This window comes from Glandiceps talaboti, chromosome 18, assembly GCF_964340395.1.
Source record: "Glandiceps talaboti chromosome 18, keGlaTala1.1, whole genome shotgun sequence".
Taxonomy (NCBI): Eukaryota; Metazoa; Hemichordata; class Enteropneusta; family Spengelidae; genus Glandiceps; species Glandiceps talaboti.
Window position 1 is genome coordinate 14,853,188 of NC_135566.1, and position 24,078 is coordinate 14,877,265.

Consider the following 24,078-nt stretch of genomic DNA (forward strand, 5'->3'; position numbering starts at 1 on the left):
TAGTTTGAATGATCTAAATCAACTGTGAGACTAGTTACAGTGGCAGCACTGGTATTTTGTAAATGGACATCAGGGATGATTGTTGATGAGATGGTGTCTGATGTAGTGATATGTGGTGTGGGTTTGTTGGCACATATTAACCTGTGGAATTCTCTGTGTGTGTCACAGGGGGATGACAAAGTGTTTAGGAATTTTTGTAACTATCTCAATCCGGTACATGCAAACATGAAGACACTGACCTATAAAACATTGTTTAAATTTTACGGCTAGGTAGGTAAATAGCACTTGATCAAGGCCATATTTACATAGTGTAGAAAATACAAGACTTCTCATACTTCCAAAAGGGTGGGAAACAGGTACAGTCTACCTGTGTTCGCCAGTTATTTTAGGATTGTCGAATTCCACTAAATTAACAGTTTACGGTACAATCTATGCAAACTATGCCAGTTTTAACACGTTTCCTCCTTTCTGTTACCATGGTTTCCAAACTTGATAAGTAAACACACTAATAGATCCTGTTTCACTATAGCTAGAGTCAAGGCAAATATGATATAATCTTGACTATGTTGTCTTGTGGTTTTGATACAAGGTCAAAGTCATGACCAAGTATATATATACAATGATAGTACAGTATGTGATCAGACTTGTAAGTGTAGTTTTTTTTAGTAGACTGTTCAGCCATCTGTCATGTATGCATGACTTGTGGCCGGGATTTATTTTGATGTAGTACATTGGATGTCATTTGGTTCAAAAGTCAAGAAATAAATGATTTGATGTGTTTACTTTATATGCCCCCTTACAAACATGGTTCCTGTATGGTGAGTAGATTAAGTAAAGTTTGGCTTGAACTGGGTGCACTGTATTACATGTTGTATGTAGTGTATTGTGATTGTTATCTATAGGGGCAGTAAATATGTCTCGGCTATTGAAGACATCTTCATTATGAAGTTGTCAGTATTGTAAAGCTTGCGTTGTCACCTATATCAAGGGTTTTATGCTGTATTGATTTTCTTGTGCTCCTGATATGCGTGATTGAACGAAGCAGAACTTTGCATGAAAAGTTACGACTGCAATTAAGTAGTTAAAACATACTGTGATTAAAGTAATGAGGTAAGCATAGATGGAGTCGAAATCTTGTTATTTTGATGCTTTAGTTTAAGGATCAGTACTGTGGTCAACCTCAAGTTTATTCAATTTTGGCTAAAAATCAGATGTACAGTATGTCATGTACATGCCAGGTTCTCATGTTATCCTTCAGTCCACTAGCCACTTGGTACACATCGTACATCACGTGGACACTTGTTGTTGTCAGTTGTCATAACAACTAGATTTATGGCGGATATGTTGAACAAATTTGAGTGTTTGTCTTTCCTGTCATGCATGGCTGACTTTGTATTCCCCTTGGCTATTCAGAACTGGGTCGAGACAAACTAGTATTGTTAAATCAAAAAGTTACAATGTGTTTATAGGCAGACAGATATGTCCTTGGGGTACTGACACACTCAGGCAAGCTACCCTCCAGAAAACTTGATAAAGTGTGAATTTATTATATTTGTGATGCTGAATACAGTCTGATGTCACTACATGTGTATCAAATAATGTGTTGTTTTTCATCAAGAAGCAATAGAAGTTGCAAGTTCCTGACTAAAAGTTTATTAAAATTCCTGAGAAGAAATTCCAGGATTCCCAAGCAAGAGAAATTGTACGATACTAGGGATTGATTGTAAAATTTGCAATAGTTTATAACATGTAGTTAGAGATAACTTGAATTGTTGTCTTTGTGGGTTTATACGCATGAGAAGATGTCCCAATATATCACTAATTCCAGTACATAAATGGTCACCTCCAAATGTAATTAGTATTCATTGCTTTACGACCGTAAAATGTTGTCTATTGTTGCCCATACCTGAAGTAGCTCTTAAATGGCGTACATAAACCATGGACTTAGATTGTAACTCACTCCTCACAGGTGCACCACCTAATGGCCTTGACTATTGAAGTCTGTATATCATTGAGAGGGTTTATGTTTACAAACTTCACCTGGGCATATAAATTATTGAAACGTGTACTGAAGTTTATGTCCACAAACAATCAAATAAACTATTGAAACATGTACAGAAGTTTATGTCCACAAACAGGCATATAAATCATTAAAACATGTACTTTGTAAAGAGTGAACTAGATTGTAGTTTAAGTCTACAAACATCGCAAATAAACTATTAAAACACAGTGCTGAAGTTTATGTCTACGAACATCTCATATAAATTATTAAAACATGTACTTTGTAAACTCAGTGAACCAGATTGAAGTTTAAGTTGACTAATAATAAAACATGTCCTTTGTAAAGGAGTGAACCAGATTATAACTATTAACTTTTCAAATATGAAGTACTTATAAAAAAATAATACATTGAGGATTAGATAGACAGGCCCACCATGGAAGTGTCAAATTTATTATACCTCTCACCCAAACCAAGTTGAAGGCATGTTAATTTATTGTTTTTCAACAAAGGCAATATGTAGTTCAACTGAAATAAGTAGTCATCAATTACAACTGAGCGCTGTAAAAGTTAACGTGGGGGGTCAGATTTGGTATTCTTCTTCTGTACACCCAGGTGAGTGAAAAATGCTAAATGTGAATTACAGACAGACTATTGTTAGGTCAATGTTGAAGTACACTGTACAAGTCAATATTAGCCTGTCATTATGATTGATGGGGGGGAGGGGGGGGGGGTTCAGATTTGCTATTGTAAACCTGGTGAGTCAAGAGTGTTCGTATTTGCCTTCTATACACCTGTTTAGTAAAGGCTGATGTCAAGTCTGAACCACTGGTCAACATATTGAAACATCCAACAGAAATGTAGCATTGGAATATATTGATGTTCTTCCAACCATGTCATACTGGGTCTAGAGTTTAGACTCTATAAGATATGTTGTGTCAGCCATCTCTTTATGGAATATGGCATATCTCACAGAACAACTATATACATACTATACCAACAATTTATTTTGACATACACAATGTACACCCTTCCCCCACAATTCTGTGTCCTCAGCTGTATCAAAATCAGGACTTCCCCATCGCAGTTCTCCCTTGTTTGCTCCCCTCCCGCTACCCCAGTCGAAAAAAATTGCTAGCCCACTGACAATTGTGTAAAAAACAGCTTCATTGACTGCACCTGCTTCTACTACCATGTTGTGATAAAGTTAGGTAGAGTACTGGGATAGTGTTTGCAGTGGAGGCATTTCAGTGGTGTTGACTATGCAGTTACAAGTTATGTAGGAGATGATTAAAGATACACTGCTGTATTTACTAAGAGTGGTTGACTGTGTTGATTGTTTTACTATCAACTTCCACTAGCTGTAACTACAGTGTGAAGACAAACACTCCATGTTATCTACAAACCTCAAAAGTAAACTTTAATAGAAGTGACACCACCCAACCAATAAGATTGTCATCAGACTCGGAGGTGTTAACACACTACTTGACTGTTGCCATGCAGTGCATGTTGTGGGTTGTTGGTTTTCATAAAAGTGAACTCTAGAAGTTACAATTTGAAACTTTCACTGTCAATAATTGTCATAAAACAACTGGTCTCATCGTTACAACGTTACATCACTTGCTGCCAGTTGATGCCCCAGCAGAAAATTATTGCTGTGGCTTTAATAAGAGATTGCCTTCAGTGTTCATTCATGTGTCACTTCTTGTAGAGGAAAAGTTAACCTGTTTAAATTATTTTCCAGATTGTGTACAATGTCTTTGCTTCAGGTAACAGTAACAGAAAGTGGGTTAATAGTGTAGAAGTAGCATAGTTGCCAACACATTGTACTGTAATTTGGTGCCGTGAGGAACTGTCGTAAAATGACTAGAGAACTCAGGCAGATATTTTATGCACACATTTAGATACTGTAAACCTAGATACTTTTGCTACTACAAAATTTTACGATTTTTCAGTCTTCAGCTAGTTCTCAAAGACTAATTTTTACTAATTACCAGACTGGTACATTGTGTTCATGTACAAGGCAGCATTTTAGTCACTACTTATTTTTGAGTTTTAGTTTTCCAGTGAAATATTAAGTGAAAATTAGTGTTTATCGAAAATTCCTGTAGGTAATGATATAGAAGGTTGGGGAGAGAGGATGTGAGGAATAGACATACAAACAGACAGACAGACAGACAGACGAGACATGCAACCAAGATTTAAAGACAAAGAGATAGACAATAAACTTATTGAAATCATCAAATATTTGCATCATAATATAGAAGTCATCAAGAGGAGAACATTAAGATAGAATTTGAACAATTGTACTTCACACCAATCTGCATGGATAATCATGCTCCAGTACTTTTTGTAAAGGAAGCAATTTGCACAGATTATGAAATGGGACATGATGTGACTGTGTTCCCTTTCTATCCAGTCATTGTATGTGTTTGAATACTGTATTGGGAAAAGGTCAACTGATGTACAGTTAATCATGTTGTTAAGTTTATAGTCAATCAGAAAAGTTGTTCTTAAAACATATTTGTTTCATTTACAGTAACGTCAGTGTTTCTAGGTGAACTTATCCAAAATCTTGGTGTCATGACCTTTTTTGGATATTTTTTCCCCCTTGGGTTAATTTCTACAACTCCAGTTAGAACTGTGTCCAGAGATGTCCCAATCAGTGTGTCCTCTTAGCCAATTTGACGCACCACTGACGCACACAATTTCTAGTGACGGAACAACAAAATTTGGTGTTCCCCTATCTCTTACTATGTGGTAACTCACAAGAAATGCCAGTTTTTATCACACTGAGCCACAACAACAAAAGTTAGCTATCATTAGAGGGCACATTGGTCCCAAGTTTTTTTTTGGAGAGTACCTTTTACTTTAAAATCAATTGATCCATTTGTATGCCTACAGATGTACCAGGGATCATGGGATGACACATGTGTAGTACTATTAAAACAGACCTTCAAACTCATAACCTTGAGAAAGTCGTCTTGAAATAATATTCAATACTTTTCTATATATTCTAACCTATTTAAAATACTGTTTCAGTCAGTTTGAAACTGAAACTAATCGACTATGTGATTTATGTGATGATAATTTTCAACTCTTGGTGTTATTTTTATCGTTACTATGTCCTGTGGGTATGCCCCACTCATATCATGCCTGACTAAGGTATTGCGACATGCCCGTAGCTTTCTGTAACCATGTGCAACAATACAGTCCTGAGGACTGGCCCATAGAGTGCATTCATTAAACAAAGGAAACATCAATATCTCCTTTTAGTCTAAGGCTAATGTAAAGCTTTCTAATGTGTGCTTCATCATCTTGAACAGTGAAAATGAGTGCAACTAATTTACATATGTTACGTAATATTCTACTCTCCAGAATTGACAAAAAGCCAAGTGAATTTACTCTTGTATGTTTTAACAACTGCCTAGAAGCAAATAAGAGCTATTTAAGTGCTTTATCATAGAGTAACAGTGTGGCCCCCGATACCTTTATTTGCGTTGAAATGTGTCGTTTTTGGTCATGTTGTCGGAATTAGTAATGAGTCTATTGTTGTTTGTATTGATGTTCTCGGTTACTAGGTATGTAGCATTCTTTTTATTGATTATTCAAAACTTTTCTCGCCTTTTCAGTATCATGTTTTTGTATCTTGTCTCATCAAGTACATTCGTACATACATTGTGAATTGTTTAAATTGCTGGCTGTTGATATAGTTTGCGACTCTAACAAGGATTGGACTAGCACTGTTTTCCAACATGTACATGAATGTTCCTTTCGTTTTCCGGACTGATTGATTGTGGATTGTGTATACCAACCTGTCACCCAACCAACCATGGTGGTTCTGATGTATCGTGGTAATGACATTGGCTAGTTGTCATGTAACATATTCGACGGCCAAATATTAATGCACCGTTTTATTTGACGTGGAAATACTCTACAAGAGGAAGTAAATCCATGGCAACGTGAAAGTTATAGTTAACATTCTTACATTTGTTAAATTTGTGGGAAAAAAAATTGTGAAATTTTGATGCACCTGTTGTGATAAACAGTGCTGTGTTATGTCACTGGAAAACGCTGTCTCTCCGACTACAATGGATATCCTCTACAACAAAATGAAGACTTCTCGATCACTTGAAATTCAAGGATATCCTAATCAAGACATCTACAGAATCTAGTGAATAATCACACCCGTTTTTGATATCATTTATATTGACTGTACACAAACAATCATGGATAACATCAAACTAGCCAGCCGACTGAACTCCTGGAAAGAAGTTACGTCATTTGACGACGAAATAAAGAAGAGAAGTGAGAGGCTGGCTCGGCAGTTAGAGGAAGTTGTGCGTGCAGATTCCAGGATGGTTGTATCACGACAGGTAGAGAGAGACAAGGCTATTCTAAGTCCTGTCAGCATAGCGTATGAGAATCAGAGGAAGAAACGACTTGAACAGATCGCTAAGAAACTAGACATTGAAGGTGCAAGGGGTTGGAAGAAGAAGAGTGAGAAACAAAAGGAAAAGGAAATAGAAGGAGAGAGACAAAACAGACTTCAACAAATTACACAGCATTTAGATAACCTTTTGATTGATCATAGGAATGGTACTGATCCCAACGATGACGATGAAAATTCTACGTTGCCAGTCAACAGTAATATGAAGCCTAGTGTGCCAAACAGTGGCAATGAACTTGATCGTGAGAAAAGAATTGATGACATCGCCAAAGAGTTGGACAAGATCCTTCATCGAAGTGTTACGGTCATGAACTTGAAAGGAAATAATCAATGGAGTGGCAAAAGTGAAGGAAGGACGTCTGTGGGCCAAGTTAAATCAGGGCAAAGAACAGTCAGTAAGACGTCGCAAATTTCCAAAATATCACACAGTACAAGGGGTAGTAAATTTTCACAACAACTCGATTCTATTAATGAAAACTCAGAAAGTTTGAAATTCAAGATGTCAAGTAAGAGACAGATTAGCCCAGGTAGTGCACAGTACGAGAAACAACGAAAACGACACGAAAATGTGAGCAGTCAGTACGGAAGTGATAGTCAGGGTGCTGACAGAGCGTCGACTGTGCAACAACTACTCTTAGAAGAAAAAGAAGCTGAGGAAGAAAACCAGACGAGTCTTAGTCCTATGAGTATGGAATATGAAACTATGAGAAGGAAAAGGATTGAGCAACTTGAGCAAAATATGGGCAATGGGAACGATTATAGAGAAATGATTAAAAAGGAAACACCAAAGAGAGTACCTGCTGGGCCCAAAAAGACAAAATCTAAAAATATACCACTACCTCACATTCATGATTATACTTCAAAACAGAAATGCAATCATGCCAGTCATCACTTTCATCAAGCGTCACACTCCAAAAAGGGGAAACCTGCAGCTATAAAGGGAAAAGGAAAGAAAAAAGTACGAGCAAAGATCCCCACAGGTGGGTCTCCCAAAATACCAAACGATGACTGGTTCAAGAAGTATGACTTCTTTGATTCTAGTAGCGATACTACGGACGATGAACATGATGAATTTGTAGAGCCTAATGACTCTCCAGATGAGTCTGAAAAAGAAGACGATGACAGAGTAAATGAGGAAAGGGATGATTTCCAAGTATACACAGAGCCTAATGTTATAGATAACAGAAGAAGTGGTGTAGGAGATACCCCTCTCATTCTGAATCAAAATAAAGGTATATCTGTATCACGTGCAATGAGTACTCAAGACACAGCAGTGCAAACTGACCCGGAAGTCTACTATACGTGGGCTAAGACTGAAACTGGAGAAATTGTCGGCCCTTTCAAAATGGAACTGAATGACTTAGAAACGAGTTCGAGGGAATTTCTAGTCAACTTTGTCGGTACTGAGAAAATACTTGATGATTTGAAGGAGGCCTGTGCTGCTAATGGTGGGTTTTTAAGTGGTTCTGTCTATCATCACTTCTCAAAGTGTACTTTACATGTAACTGTTTTCTTTTGTCGTTGCTAACAAAACCTGATTTAGAGTCATAATATCCGAGAACCTGTATGTGTAATGACTATATTAATACATCTTTTAACTTGACTGTAGATGCAAGAAGCCCAAGAATTGACATCAATTCTAGCCATGGCACCACAATTTATGCTCATTATTTCTCTGGTCTTCATGCACATACAGCCAGATTTTCAATAGTTGATTTTAAAAAATTGATGGGGAGGGAGGGGGTTGTTTCAAACTTTAATTGTGGTAAGGAAGTGAAACACATGTTTGTAGGGTAGTGACAGAATGTATACCAACATGGAGTTGTTGTTTTTGGGGGTTTTTTTTGGGGGGGGGGGTTTTGTGTGGTTTTTTTTGTGTTTTTTTTTTTTGGGGGGGGGGTGATTTAAAATACAAATTTTTGTGTTTTGAGAAAGTTATAATACAAGCCTTTGAGTCAAAAAGCCTTAAGGTTCTTTCCATTCCACTGTTTTTACAGTTTTACCTATAATTAGTTGTTGTATACAGTAGTGTAGTTGTGTCTGACTTTAACAGACCAACGTCATCAGTGAAACGTGTAGTAGACACAATTAAGTTACTTAATTAAATCAGTTGTTTTAGCTTGCTTTGTTCTGTGTTTATACTGAAAGGTTCATTAGTAACAATGGCTCAAACTGAAAAGTAACTTTACAGCCACCTACAGATGTCACAGAGTCCTGTGTAAAAGTGATGTGTACCTGTCAATACTAATATACTAAATTATAGGGCTATGGTTCAATCCTGGGTCATTGCATTAGTGTTTTACATGGGATCATTCTTTTGTTGCAGCCAGACTTTTTCTATAGCTCTGCCTTACAATCAGTTTCCACACCTAGATTTTAATACTAATCTGAAGTTGGCTTTTAATCAAAATATAGAATTAAGGAACCTTGATAAATATCGTATTGAATCCATTTTGTGATTATTTTCATATTCACCTGAAAAGTACAATTTTCAGTTTCTACACCAGACTCACAGGAATATGTGAAGATGATGAAAGATATTTTCACTGTATGATCTGAATGTTTCATTTGTATATATACAACTGTTGACATCAGACCATGGACGAACAGACCCTAGTACAAACAGGGAAAGTAAAGTAATGAATTGGATTAATAACACTTGGCTCAGTATGTTGGAAGTACAGAGACTTGTATTACACACCATGGTTTGATAAGAACAGTTTTATGGCCTCTTTATGTGTACATGAAATGCCAGGTGAACTGGAAATTTGTTTGTGAATGTGAACTATCATATAAAGTGGCCATAAAACTGTTCTTATCAAACCATGGTGTGTAATACAAGTCTCTGTATTTCCAACATGCTGAGCCAAGTGTTATTAATCCAATTCAATTGTTTATGTTCCTTGTTTGTAACAGGTTCTGTTTGTCCGCAGACTGATGCCGGCAGTTGTAGTCAAACCTGTATAGCTTGAATGTGGGTTTGGAAACCTCTGTTGTACAAGCCGTAAACCAAGTCAGCATGCATGTTATAATGTTACTTTCTCAAAAATTTGTTCCAAATAGCAAATCATTAAGAATAATGAAAATGTTAGAGTATGTTTTGGAATGTTGATGTTTTGTTTTCACCTTTGTGAAAATTGTTGACATGACTTCATTGAATTGTTGTGATGTAACTTTATAAGGCTTACTGTTCATACTGTCAACTCTTCAACTTCAAGTTCAACATCACTTTCTAGAGTTTTGATTACTTTGTTCTTATCTGATCATTTTGCAATGAAATGATGTGATATGAGGTTTATTTTGATACTTCAAGTTCACCTGTATTGGTATTTGTTCATAATGTCCGCTCTTCAAGTTCACCTTCAAGTTCAAGACGCCTGTGTTCTAATCTGATCATTTTGCAATGAATTCTCACAAATTGTTGTGATAGGACACTTCAAGTTCACCTCCACCTCACCCGAATACGAAAGTTGCTTGGGTGAACTTGACAAAATGAAAAATGTTCATCTGGTGCCTAGAGATAAATCATTCTAAAATCATGTGGAATTTCTGGCCTAGGTAGACTTATCTCACTTTTTATTACAGCGAACACAAAAGTCAACATTCAAAGCCCTGTTTTGAAACAGCCCTGACAGATTTATGGATCAGTGTTTTCGTACAGAACACTGATTTTGACTCGTGTCTTTTCTTTCCTCTCCAGGTTTAAGTCACCGACAAACTGGCAGCAACAACATAAATGAATACTCCAGTAGAAGTCATAGTATGCTGTCTTTGTTTATAGACAGTGAAGTGGTGAGTATTATTTTTAACTTGATATATTTAGATTTAGGAAATGTATGCAGAATTCCTGGATTGAGCAGAGGGATAGGCGGCACTGCTACAAGGGGTGTGTGACCTATTTGTATAAGTGTGTCAAAACATGTGATACTTGGGTATAGGAATAATATTTGCTGACGCTTAAGAAGGCAAATTAAAACAAATTTGTGTGAAATATTTAACATTTGATTATTTGATGTAGGAAATTACAATAAAGTCTTTTGGTAACTCTTGTAAGAATACATTGTAATGCTTTGCCCTAGTATTACAGTCGAAGCTACTATCAAATGCCATTTCATGTATGTCATTATATAATTTCCTTCCCGCCAAATTTTTCTGCACAATTATTTCTGTGTTATGTAAATTTATGGTGACTTTTATCATAATTTTAGACCCAAACCAAACAAAATATTATTTTGTATGGATTAATAGCCAAATTTTGGCAAGGTATTTTCAAAAAATAGATATTTTTTTTACGTTTTGCAGAAAAAAATGTTAAACCCAACTGACCTGTCACTATTTGCTTTCACCATAAATGTATTTAGAAGTTGGATTAAAATAATAAAGTAGATTTACTGAGTGTCGGAGGGTAATCTATAAAGTATGGCATATTTATTGTTGCTAAAATGTAAGACTTTTCAATTTCAATGGATCTGTATTTACATTGTATTTTATCAAACTATGCTTGCATCATAGCAGGAAATTAGTACATTGACAGATTGTATCCAACACTATAGGTGATTCTAGTCAGGATAACAAAATCGAAATGAATTCTGTACCATGTTGAATACCTTACTTAAAAGATTAGATGTGAGAATGCACCCTCAGGGCCTGATTTTCATGAAAATCTTAATTCTTTAATTCGTGTCAAATTTTACAATACATAGGAGTTAGAGCCAGGTGCTATGCAGAACAAACAAAGAATAATTTGGAATTCACTGTATTTTTCAAACACACACCCATGCACCATACACCCACACTCTCTTGTCCTTTCCTGTTTGTCAGCCTATGTGTCTCTGTCTCAGGTATTTGTCTCCATCTCTGACTAGTCTGTCTGTCTCTCTCTCTCTCTCTCTCTCTCTCTCTCTCTCTCTCTCTCTCTCTCTCTCTCTCTCTCTCTCTCTCTCTCTCTCTCTCTCTCTCTCTCTCTCTCTCTCTCTCTCTCTCTCTCTCTTCTCTCTCTCTCTCTCTCTCTCACTCTCGCTCGCTTGCTCGCTCTCACTTTCACATACTGTCTATTATTGAGTCAATATTTACAGTAAAAAAATGGTTTGATATGTTTTCAATAGCTACTTAATGAAACTATGAATAGAAAGGTATGATGTAATGCATTTAAATTTTTAAAAAGCTAGAAAATATGTCATTAAATCATAATATCCATTTCCAACACATACCTACTCTGAAATTAAAATAGCTATTCCCACAGGCAAGTGAAAATATAACCACAAAATGGCCTAAATGGAAGGTATCGGTAGGTTAGTTTCTGTCTGTAAAGTCTAGCCTGAAAATAAGTCAGGCATTTCACTGGTGCCAAAGTACTTAGAAAGTTACTGGGCATTTGTGGTCAATCTAGAAAAATGGTAACCAATTACCGTAATTGGGGAATTGAATAATGTAAAGTACCTTACATAACGAGATATTCAATAATTAGGAGTATTTTTTGCGTAGATTTCAATCTCGAACCGCCCATTACACCGTTTTAAGGCTCTTTGCGATATTGTTTAATATGGGAATGCCCATCGGGCCTTCATTAATTATTAAGGTAGCAGTAAATATTGCATTATGTAAGAGAGAGTGTCCGGCCATCTTAACCATTAAAGGTAATTGACATTAATTTAATTGTGGATTAAAAAGATAGATTTGATTCACAATCCAAATCACAGACAGTGATTAAATGATCAAAGCTTTTCTGTGGTTTCCTTCTCTCTGTTGTAAATACCAACTATAAATCATGGTTCACTACCGATCTGTCGGCTCAGAACAGGTGCATTTTTTTATTGAATGATTGATGTATAGTGCCACCTAGTGTTCAAGATTGGAAATGTTGTCTTGATATATCTAAGCAACTGTGTGTGTGTGCCGACTGTGTTTTGGAATGTTGTAGACATTCTTAATAGTGATACTAATGCACTGCCACACACAAAGGTTTTACCTAAGCAAAAAAAAGTTACAGTTTGTTCTTTGATTGGTAAAACCTTTCTCAGTAAATCTGTATAAATAACTTGTGATTGATTATGTGCTTGTATTGTGAAAGCTATAGAAAGTTCTCCAGAATGACTAACAAAGTTTAAACAAGATTTTCTTAAAGTGAAATCCACTTAACCTGTTAGAGAATTTGTCACTTGTAGACAAAAAAAAGCTATTTCAATCATGTTAATATTTGTTTGATAGCCCATACCAGTTTTATTACCAAGTTAAGGGGTACAAGAAAAGATTCCACAGGATTCTCATGAAATGCACCATACAGAGTTGTTTATATGGGTGGCATGGCTACATGTAACAGCATTTAGAAACAGACCACTCACATCTTGCTATGCATAATTCTAAAAGTTTTGCCATGAATTTTAGGGCAGACAAAGAAGTTCAGTGAGACACATGTTTTGTACAATAGACTTGAAATTTGTAATTTTATATACAAATACTGTGATGTACTACTTTAATATTTCAGAAGAAGTGTCTGATTTCTAAGTTGTGAAATTATTTTATTAAACAGTTGAAAAACATAGTAAATCAACAAATATTTTATTTTGTTCATTAATATTGATTGTGGAATATTTGAATTTTAGCTATGTGCATATATCAGTTCATGTAAAAAAAAACAATTTTCAATAATTGAGGTACATGTACATGTGTAACTGATATAAAGATGAGAAAGAAAATGGGAGGGGGAGGGGGGAGGGGGAGGGGGTAAAGCTTGCATAATTTCCCTGCATGGTATGACAAGTTCTACAACTTAAAAAACACCTTGGGGACTCTGACATTGATTTTACTTGTAAACACACAACCCTTCAAAAGCAGGTCACAATATATTTAAAAAAGTTTCTTTTGTCTTGTGTGAAAACCATATTTAGGATGACGTGAATGTATTCATATTCATGTATTACTCTGAATGTATTCATATTCATATTCATATTCATACTCTGAATGTATTCATATAAATGTATTTACTCCGAATGTATTCATACTCATGTGTTACTCTGAATGTATTCATATTCATACTCTGAATGTATTCATATATATATTCATATTCTGAATGTATTCATATTCATACTCTGAATGTATTCATATATATATTCATATTCTGAATGTATTCATATATATATTCATACTCTGAATGTATTCATATATATATATTCATATTCTGAATGTATTCATATATATATTCATATTCTGAATGTATTCATATTCTTACTCTGAATGTATTCATATATATATTCATATTCTGAATGTATTCATATATATATTCATATTCTGAATGTATTCATATTCTTACTCTGAATGTATTCATATTCATACTCTGAATGTATTCATATATATATTCATATTCTGAATGTATTCATATTCATACTCTGAATGTATTCATATATATATTCATATTCTGAATGTATTCATATTCATACTCTGAATGTATTCATATATATATTCATATTCTGAATGTATTCATATTCATACTCTGAATGTATTCATAGTCATGTATTACGCTGGATGTATTCATATTCATATTCACACACACACACTGAATGCATTCATATAAATGTATTACTGATTCATATTCATGTATTACTCAGAATGTATTCATATTCATACTCTGAATGCATTCATATAAATGTATTACTGATTCATATTCATGTATTACTATTGTTTGTTATTACAGCCTGATCCTGATGATGATACACTGTACATAACTAAGCAAGGCAAGCTGAGTTTTGTTGACCTGGCTGGAAGTGAGAAAATTAAAGAACTAGGCAATACTAGTGATCTACTGACAGAAACTACTAATATTAATAAAAGTCTTCTTACTCTTGGTATGTACACAGTTTTCTGTTTTCATTATTTCTATCACTGCCTCATTTGTATAAAGATTGTATTTTATCAGTCACAAAGTTGGTTTAGGATCTCTTTAGTATAGATAGGTTGAAGTATAGATAGGTTGAAGTATAGATAGGTTGAAGTTGCATAGTAGAGTTGATCTTTTCTTTGTGTAGTACAGATTTTACTCATTGCTACCAATATTTCATTTTGAAATTTCAAATATTTTTATTGAGGAATTATATAGTCTACAAATTTTATACAAATTGTTGCGTCTTGAAGTTGAAGTTAATGATCTTAATGCATATGTCTTCAGTATGTCTCATGTATGTACTTTATAAAACTATGGTCGACGTCAAGCATTGATAAAACTCTTCATTCAGAAAATAATGACATGGAACCCCCCCCCCCCCCCCACATACACACACATACATACATACACACACACACCACCACCACCAGAGGAAAAAATGACCTGGAACCTCCTACCCTCCACACCACTACCCACCCACACCACCACCACCACCACCACCACCACCACCGCCACCACAACTTATGATCTATGAAACACTGATGTTTCTCTCTGTCTGTCTTTTTTGTTCACAGGCAATTGTATATCATCCCTAAGTGATCCTAAGAAAAAGAGTGGGTATATTCCATATAGAGATAGTAAGTTGACGAAATTACTGGCAGACAGTCTAGGGGGCAATGGAGTTACCCTCATGGTAAGTAAAAAGTTAAATAAATAAAACCCCATCTATTGACTGAGACATTTATCTATTTATTTATTTATTTATTTATTTATTTAGATTTTATTTAAAGTTGGTTAAAAACTACAGATAACTAAACTGGCCTCCTCATGGGGTTGGTCAGTGTGAAAGGGCACCTCGTCATGGCATACCCTACAGACTAACAGATCACTCTGTATATCTTTTTGATGTGTAGTTTACGATGACTACTTTTTGTTTCCCCTAGATTGCCTGTGTGTCTCCCTCTGCATACTGTCTACCTGAGACTATGAACACATTGAGATACGCTAATAGAGCTAAGAGAATTAAGAATAAACCAGTTGTCAGAATGGTGAGTATTAGTTGTATTTTCTCAGTTTGGAAGTTTCTTTAAAGGGTGTGAACAAACACCAACATCATCAGGCTGAAACAAAAGTTTGGTTTAATAAAAACAAAAGAATGAGTACAATTTGCCTCATGAGGGTGCTATCCCGATTTCCTTGTGTCATTACCATTTTCTTTTAAATTTTCCTCTGAACAGAATGTTCAATTTATTGAATTTGAATACACATATATGTAAAAGTATGATATTAGACCCCAAAAAACAACAACAACAACAAAAAAACAACAACAAAAAACCCAGTTTTTTTGCTGGATGTCTAATTCACACGGCTTTCATATCAATTTTTACGATATTAATTACAAATATTACAACTTTTATCACAAACAGGATCCAAGAGAAAAACTTCTAATGAGTTTAAAGCGAGAAGTGAAACTCCTTCGTTCAGAAAATGAATACTTGAAAACATACGTTCATAAAAAGAAGCCACAAGATGTGAAAACGAATGAAGAAACAGTAACTCCCAAGCCAGCTTTAGCTAATGGACATGTACAAGTACAGAACAACTCACAGAGTAATGATACAACTAAAAGTCATAGTAATGGGTCCGGTAAAAGTAATGGCTCAACTAAAAGTCAGCCTAGAAAAGACAGGAAAGCAAGAGAAAGTACAACCAGGTGAGTGATTTGTTGTAAAAATTACGACAGTAGTAATCTAGGTTTCGGCTAACTAAGATAGACACACACTAAAACTATTGTTACAACAGTGGAAACCAAGCTATCAGCTAAGTAAGATAGACACACACTAAAACTATAGTTGTAACATGTTGATGTAAAGCTATTGTGAATGGACATTGGTTTATTTGTTCTCACAGTAGGGTAGCACTTCTGATGACTTCCATGGTCTTACCTAGTACATTTTGGCAAACTTCCAGTGTTTACATTATCTTGATTACAGGGGACCCTAAGGAACCACACGTCATGTTCAAATACTGTATGATGTCATACTTGGAGAATGTAAATCAACACACATATCATTCAGTTTTTAAGCACATAGTATTCTGTATACTTTCTGTGGTAGATTCATTTGTCACTCTGTTAGTATATGATGACTGACAATTAGATATTATTCCACAATATTTTTCTTCTATAAACAAGGAAAATATGGATGACCCTAAGGGGTCTTGTCACTACGAGTCACAGATGAGTAATAACAAAATCTTTTTGTCATAAGTATAATGCTTGCATAATATTCAAAGTATAGTTCTCAAAATATGAATCAAAGTGTTCAGATAGTTATTAAGGTACGCCGTGGTGGAGCACCCTCACACATCGTTCAACCCATCAGATTGCCTAATATTTGTATATATACTGCCCTCAACAGTTCAGCAAGCACCAGTCTTAGTATGAAGTCAGCAGCTGACAATGGCCTGTACGAGATGCTGCAAGAATACATGGTGGAAAATGAAAACCTACGGTCAGAAAACAGTGAACTGTCCGGTACGAGGGAAAGAGCACGCAGAGAACACGAACACCTTTCCAAAGAAAATGAAAAATTGCTGAGGAAGCTGGAAGACTTAGAAAGGTACAGAAATTATCTGAAGTATTTGAGAAAAGTCTCAGATTGAGAATAATGTCCTTTTTTTGTTTTACTTTTGAACAATCAGTAAGATTTCATGTATTTTGTTTTGCTGTTATATAACCAATATAAATGTCTAAGGTAGTCATTTGCAGATGGACTTCTCAAGTATATTTTTTACAAGAATTTAATTGTGGATGATGTTTTCAGCATCATGTTAATAAGTCAAATTATAACAGACATTCCCAAATATTTTACACAGTACAGACAATAGGAATGTTATGATTTATTAGCCCCCCCCCCCCTCGTTTTTTGGTGACACTATACTATTCATGTTCTCCTTGTTACACATTTAGTTTTTAGTGTGCCAAAATGACTAGTTATTAGTTTCATCAAATTGGATTTCATTAGATTATAATTTTTAGGTAATTTCCTATTTTGTATCTGCTTTATACAGAGTGATGGCGACGTCACCGTTATCATTTGCAAGATATAGTTTCTACAGTAGGGGTAGTTCCAGTCGATCGTCACAACAAATGGCATTGGCGAGTGTATCGTCATGGCGACCAGAGTCCAATACCCCAGTCTTCCAGCCAACAGACCAGCAACAACTACAACAACTGCAGCAGCAACAACAGCAGCAGCAACAACAACAGCAGCAGCAGCAACAACAACAGCAACAACAACCAGTTCCACAGCAAGCTTTCATGCAGCAGCAGCAACCTTTACCCCAACATCAACAACCCCCACTTCCACTACCTCAACAGCAACAGTACCAGCAACAGCAACAGCAGTACCCACCAAATGCTTACCAACCTCCACCAGGACAACTACAGCAACCACCACCACCACAACAGCAGCAACAACAACAACAACCATACCAGCAGTACCCTCAGCAACAAGCACAACAACCGTACATTCAACAAAGTTCCGTCCCACCAGTACGGTCTAATGGTGGTCAAACTTACAGAGCTGAACCCACCCATCAACCACCACCAAAGAAACAAGTAAGTGTTTTGTTGTTTAATTATCACATGACTGGAATCCACTGATTTGATTAGATGATAGGCTATTGATGTAAATCACATGACATAAATTGATTAATTTGATTGGACAATAGTTCATTGATTTGATTGGATAAAAGTCCATTGATTTTAAATGACATCTTAATTTGATTGGATATAATTTATGTAATAGTCTATTGATATATATCACATGACTGGAATCCATAGATTTTATTGGATGATAGTTCATTGATATCAATCACATGACTGGAATCCACAGAGTTGATTGGATAAGTATCCATTGATGTAAATCACATGACTGGAATCTGTTGATTTTATTGGCCAGTGTTATATTTACATAGAGAATTTGAATATAATTAGAATTATGACAGACAGAGATGATAACTATTTGATCATAATATTTTGTAATGTTGTTTAAATCTTGTACTTATACCAAAGTAATCGTATTGTTGGAGTAACGATGTTGTTATTTTACTTTTTCAGCCCCATGAGCTTCCACCTGTTGACAACATGAAAGGTGTCCCCAATAACTTCAAAGCACACAAACCGCCATCATTCCAACAGAAGAACAGTAAAAATAAACTATTGTAAGTAATTCCACCAGGTTTTTATCACGCATCAAGGCAGGTTATCATGCAGCTTTTTAGAGAAAACAAACGAGACAATCTGTTCAAAAGAAAACATAATGACCAGAAGTCACTGGCAAAAATCCTATCATATAAACTGCTGTGATACTGTAGTCTAATATATAAGTATAAAATGACGTTATTTTATTCATTCAGTATGAGAATACAGTATCACAGCAGTTAATATGGTAGGAGTTTTGCCAGTGATTACTAGTCATTAAACAAGTGATAGTGAAGGGTAAAATATAAGGAAACTTTTATTTGGAAACAAAAATGATGAAAAATACTTACAAGTTGCAGACCTTGTCCTTTTAAAGAATGTGTTTTCTATGATGTCTTGTTCAATGTAGGTTATACTAATACAGACATCATTAATTATACACCATAAATTGTAATAATATTCACAATAATGTCACATGATAAGTTATATAAACAATGCATAGTGATGGTAAGCTAATTCATCCCATCTTCAGAGTGGTTTTGTTGAGTTTGTTTAATAAGATAAAAGAAGTTAAACTATTCTAAGATTAGAAGGTTAGAAAATGAGTGAGGATGTTCGTCAGCATGATACATCAAATGACTTTCACAGGTTATAATGCACAAACAGAATGTTATTTTAGTATTGAGCTTTCGATCTGTGTTTGTTGACAATAGCAGAATGACAAATTCCATAGTTACAGCTGACCACTAGGTGGCAGTATAATCTGTCTCGGTCAACGATCCTCATCAGAATGACAAATTCTATAGTTACAGCTGACCACTAGGTGGCGGTATATTCAGCCGATTGTAGATGTTAGGTAGTTCGATTCCCTTGTCTTGGGCTTGTAGCATCTGATGATGATAGCTTCCCTGATCTTTGTCAACCAAGACAAAACAAAAGCTCAATGCTAAAAAAGACATTGTTTGTGTGATATATCATGTGCTAAGTCAGGTTTGAAACTGTTCAACCAGTTTGCGATTTTATCAATGAAAATATATCTCAAAAAGGAATGAAATGTAATAATTTTATAATAGAAACAATATGAGTTAATATAATCTACTAATGTGCAATAGGTATTTACCTGTCTAACTGCCATAACGTAAAAAACAACAACAACAACAACAAATTTGTAAACAAAATCTCTTTAAATCTAAAACCATAAGGAGATGATAGTAAGAACAATCTTACATCTTACACGCAATGTATCTTGTAATTTGTATTGAAGTAACCTTTTCTAAAAATTGATAAACTGATTTTAGATTAATTGCTTTAAGAGTTAATTAATGCATAATTGTAAAACTAAAAAGCATAACTCTTAATTAATTAACACAAAAGCGAAAATTGCCAAAACTAATTATATTTTGTTTTTCTTTCCGGGATTGTTAAATATTGTTATATTTTGGTGAAATGGTAAGTTTATTCTCGTCAGTATTCAGCAGTGTAAAAATAAAAATAAATATTAACATTTAAAAAAAATTATAATAAATTAAGATAAATGTATTTTGTGTAAGCAGCTGGCTAAATATTTGGTGTAAATATCAATTAATGCATGCTTTGTATGTTTTATTAACCTTTGACATTTGATCCCAAAGGTCAACATCCTGGTACTTTTGGGTCAGTAAAAATGTTTTTTGAAATGAAAAAACAATCCAAAAAGGATATATAGCCTGGAAATTAATGTTTTTCACTTGATTATGTTGGTTTGCTTACAAATTTTTGTTCATTTTTTGGGGGTAAAAGAAAATTTATACATTACAGCTACAAAAACTAATTCTTTCATCTTTATTAGATACTGTAGGTGATTCAGTGATGTAATAATATTGCTCTAATAAATTATGTCACTTAAGTTTAGTAACAAATGATGCAGTACCATTAAAAAAGTTGACAGACAAGTATGTATATTAGACTGTAAGATACATTGTGTCGTTCTGCCCTCACCAACCGATGTATGAGGGCGTCCCGTCACTGCGTACCTTACAGACTGTGTGCATATAAAGATCAATGTAATCAAGTCAAAAACATCATGTATTTATTTTTGGGGGTAATGCTCCTTTTACAAAAACCCAAAACATGATTGTTAACATGGAGCACTCAGGTGCTAATGTTTGCCGGGCCTGGGGTGACTCCGGGATAGCCACTGGACTGTCTGGGAAGGCCTTGACAATTCCACAGCAAACGTTATATAGAGCGTGCAACATAGCCCTGTCACATAGTCCCAAACCTGAATGGATCGCTGTAGCATTTTGTGTGATTGTGTGTATCTCTGACAGAAAATCGCTGGGAGCAATTCCCAGCACAAAAATATTTTTTTTTTTTAAATTTAAAAAAGAAAAAGATTAAAAAAAATATGATTGTCAAAGAAATTAGGAAAATATGATTTGTTGAGGTGTTTGGGGTCAAATGTCAAAGTTCAGCTTCAAATGAATAACCCTGCTAGATAAAGTTTTTCTGTGGTATATGGTGGCGCCAAGGATGGAGGAGGGGCGTGTAGTAATGCTAAAATTTCAAAAAGATGCAGTGATGGTTTAGATTTTCTTTTGATTAAGTTTTGGTTTCCTGACTTTTGATTTACACAGAGACAGTCCGAGAAGTCAAGATCCTAGTGGTAGTTATGTGGATAGATTCCAACAACAACAAACTTTTAATAAACTGTATTCGCAGCCTGGCAAAGGCTCTAGTTTGTCAGAACAGAGCGGTCCACGACAAGCTAACATCAATATACCGCCAGCTAGAGGCCTAGAAAAGAAAGGTAAGCGTTCTACTGAAATGAAGATGTCGACTTTTTAAGGAAAAAAAATGACTCGAGTATAAATCTTATTTAATGGATCAGAAAGATGCTTATTTTCACTAGTATAATTCATCCTTTGCTCAACTAAGGGACAATTTCACAACGTAATACAAACTCAATAAACGAACTTCATTCATTTAGGTGAAAGGGTCTGACATCAGTGCGATTTGCTGAACTTCATTTTCACACTTCTAACCAAATTTTGAAAACTTTCACGCCTTCAATGATAACAGGTTCTGTATTTACTACTGAGATGTTGATAAGTTGATAAAACTTTATACTTCTAATGTGATATACAGTGCTGGGTTTCTGATCATAGTGGTGACCACTACAATTTTCACCATGGTGTACATCATATATAAACTTGTTGATCGATTGTGCACTTGTGAACGTTCTTTTAGGGGGAGGGGGTTTTATCCTATAAAACGAATGAAGTTTGTTCATTGAGCTTGTGCAACATGCAGTTGTCCCTAAGTAACTCCAACTTGCTTCAACTATATTTTTTAATGCTTAAAAAAAAATTTTCTTCAAAATCCGATTCATATTGCTATTTATTATTTTGTCTAATTGATGTTAAAATACTTCAGTCAAGTTTGCTTTCATTTTGTTTTTTCATATTTTAATTTTGATAACGCTTGTTAACTTTTCAAGTTTCACAGCCTGTCTGATTTTACTTTGTAATTATTTTTTAATCTATCCCTGGTCTTTATTTTTCCCCACCTGCTTTCTTCTCTCTCAATGCTATGCTTTCCAAAATAGAAGAGAGTACTTCACCTCCTGAAAAACAAAGTAAACCACAAGCTGCTAGCTCTAGAAGTAACGATAAAACTGTTAGCAAGCCAGCTGAAAGAAAAGGCAAAGGTGCACGTAATGAGAAAGGTAAAATGCTAGGGGGTATCATGGTGGCATGTGGTGCACTGATAGATAAAATGCATGTTATGTGGTGTGTTTATGTGTTTTTGCTTATAATTTTGTTCAGCACTTCGCACCAGTAATTATTGTCAACTTATGAATAATTCAGAAACGTAGCTATGTAATCGCTGGGAACAACTCCCAGCACAACAAAAGAAAATTTTTTTTAAAAAGTATGTAATGGTGGTGGTGGTATTATCAAAAATTGTGTTCTTAATATCCCTGTAAATGTAACCCCAATGCTAACAGCTGTCCATTTATGCATAAAGAGAACAGTACCATATACCGTTGATAGCATTACTGTAAAGTTATCATCTCGGCTCTCATTCAAGCTAAGAGTATGCTTTGGAATGTCATTTACTGCATCACAAGGTTTCGTCTGTCCGCTGGTTGAAATGCAGTTCGAAATTTTCATCATACCTCAAGCCTTTCCAAACGAGTCAAAGGTCACCTTGGATTACTGTTGCTGAGAGCTGTAGCCCAGTTAATCCAAGCTCAACCTAGTCCAGTATTATTAAAAGATGTGGTCATGTCTTGCCTTCTTTGACTTACATTTTTAAGTTTGCAAGATTTCGAAGTGTCAAAACCACAAATGCATGCATTCTGTAGTTTTGACAAGGTGAAGATTTTGTGGGTTTTTTTGCATGTATTTCCACGTTCTGTACAAATTGATATTTTGGAATTAGTTGCGTGATTTTAATGATTACAAAAACAAAATATGTTTATGACGCTTAAAATTGGCAGTAATAACAAGAATGAAAACACAGGTTTGTTGTGTAGGTGTGAAATTATGTCACGTAGTGTTAATTAGAAGTGTGTTTGTTTGTGTTGTCTTGTCTTGTCTTTAGACCCGTCATTAGATGCCATACCAGCCACACCGGCAGCTACTCCGCCACCAGTCAAATATATACCTAAAGGAACTCATGAAATGTTAAAGAATTCCTCCATAGATACGCCACAGTCAACACCACGTTCATCAGGTACATGAAGTGCCTTTTTTTTGCATGCAGACCAACACAAAAGTTATAAGTGTGCTTGTGGACGGCTTGTAGGATCTACTTGGAGTTTGCAACAAGCTTGCAAAGCCAGGCAGTGAAGTTTTAAATCTCTGCCCTGCAAGCTTGTCACACACTTGTGATGCCCTGCAAGCTTGTAAGCATCTAAGGCAGTGAATTTCTCTGCAAGCTTGCCACAAGCTTGCAACAGTATTCCCTAACAGTACCTTAGTTTCCAAGTTCATGTATAGGTTTACCCCAAGTGGCAATGACACAAGCAATTAGAAGTTCATCTATAAATTGACCCCAAATTCTTATATGAGCTTTGTTTTGAGCAAACTAAAGTGGTGATGATTGACACAGACTAGATAATACTTTTTTTTCTAGCTACATCAGCCAAAAAGGAGGTAATATTGTTTATTCTATGTACCCAGATGTAGAATTACAATTATAAGTCTGTGTAGTATTTTTTTTATTTCATCAATGAAATACAAAGACTGAGAGATTCATTGGTGTGAGCACTTCTCAGTTGAATTAAACTCTGCTCCACACAACCGGTGAGTGGTAAAGAGCGCCCTCAACGACATCTGTCAGCCTGCTAAAACTTCATATCTTTATATGAGGTAGCTTTTAATTGTTCTGATTTGTTTGTTTGTTTGTGGTTGTTTGCAGGCAATTGGAGTCAAATCAATGACAAGCTTCGACAGGAATTACAAGATCTAGATGGAGAGATTGAGTATATGAAATATATGAATAAATCTCAATCTCAACCAACAGCACCAAAACCAGCACCAAGGTCTAAGAAGAGATAA

At 35.2% G+C, this 24,078-nt stretch overlaps 1 protein-coding gene across 1 annotated transcript in view; it reads left to right on the forward strand.

Annotated features, from left to right (window-relative positions):
* LOC144449728 (uncharacterized) overlaps nt 1–24,078 on the forward strand; it is a 50,422-nt gene extending 26,344 nt beyond the window's left edge. Inside the window, exons 7-19 of the mRNA XM_078140306.1 lie at nt 10,150–10,238; nt 14,140–14,290; nt 14,901–15,019; nt 15,270–15,374; nt 15,753–16,039; nt 16,746–16,946; nt 17,398–17,485; nt 17,708–17,947; nt 18,449–18,552; nt 21,148–21,320; nt 22,119–22,238; nt 23,120–23,251; nt 23,939–24,078. Coding sequence (XP_077996432.1) covers nt 10,150–10,238; nt 14,140–14,290; nt 14,901–15,019; nt 15,270–15,374; nt 15,753–16,039; nt 16,746–16,946; nt 17,398–17,485; nt 17,708–17,947; nt 18,449–18,552; nt 21,148–21,320; nt 22,119–22,238; nt 23,120–23,251; nt 23,939–24,078 — 1,949 coding nt within the window. The remainder of the gene's footprint in view (nt 1–10,149; nt 10,239–14,139; nt 14,291–14,900; nt 15,020–15,269; nt 15,375–15,752; nt 16,040–16,745; nt 16,947–17,397; nt 17,486–17,707; nt 17,948–18,448; nt 18,553–21,147; nt 21,321–22,118; nt 22,239–23,119; nt 23,252–23,938) is intronic.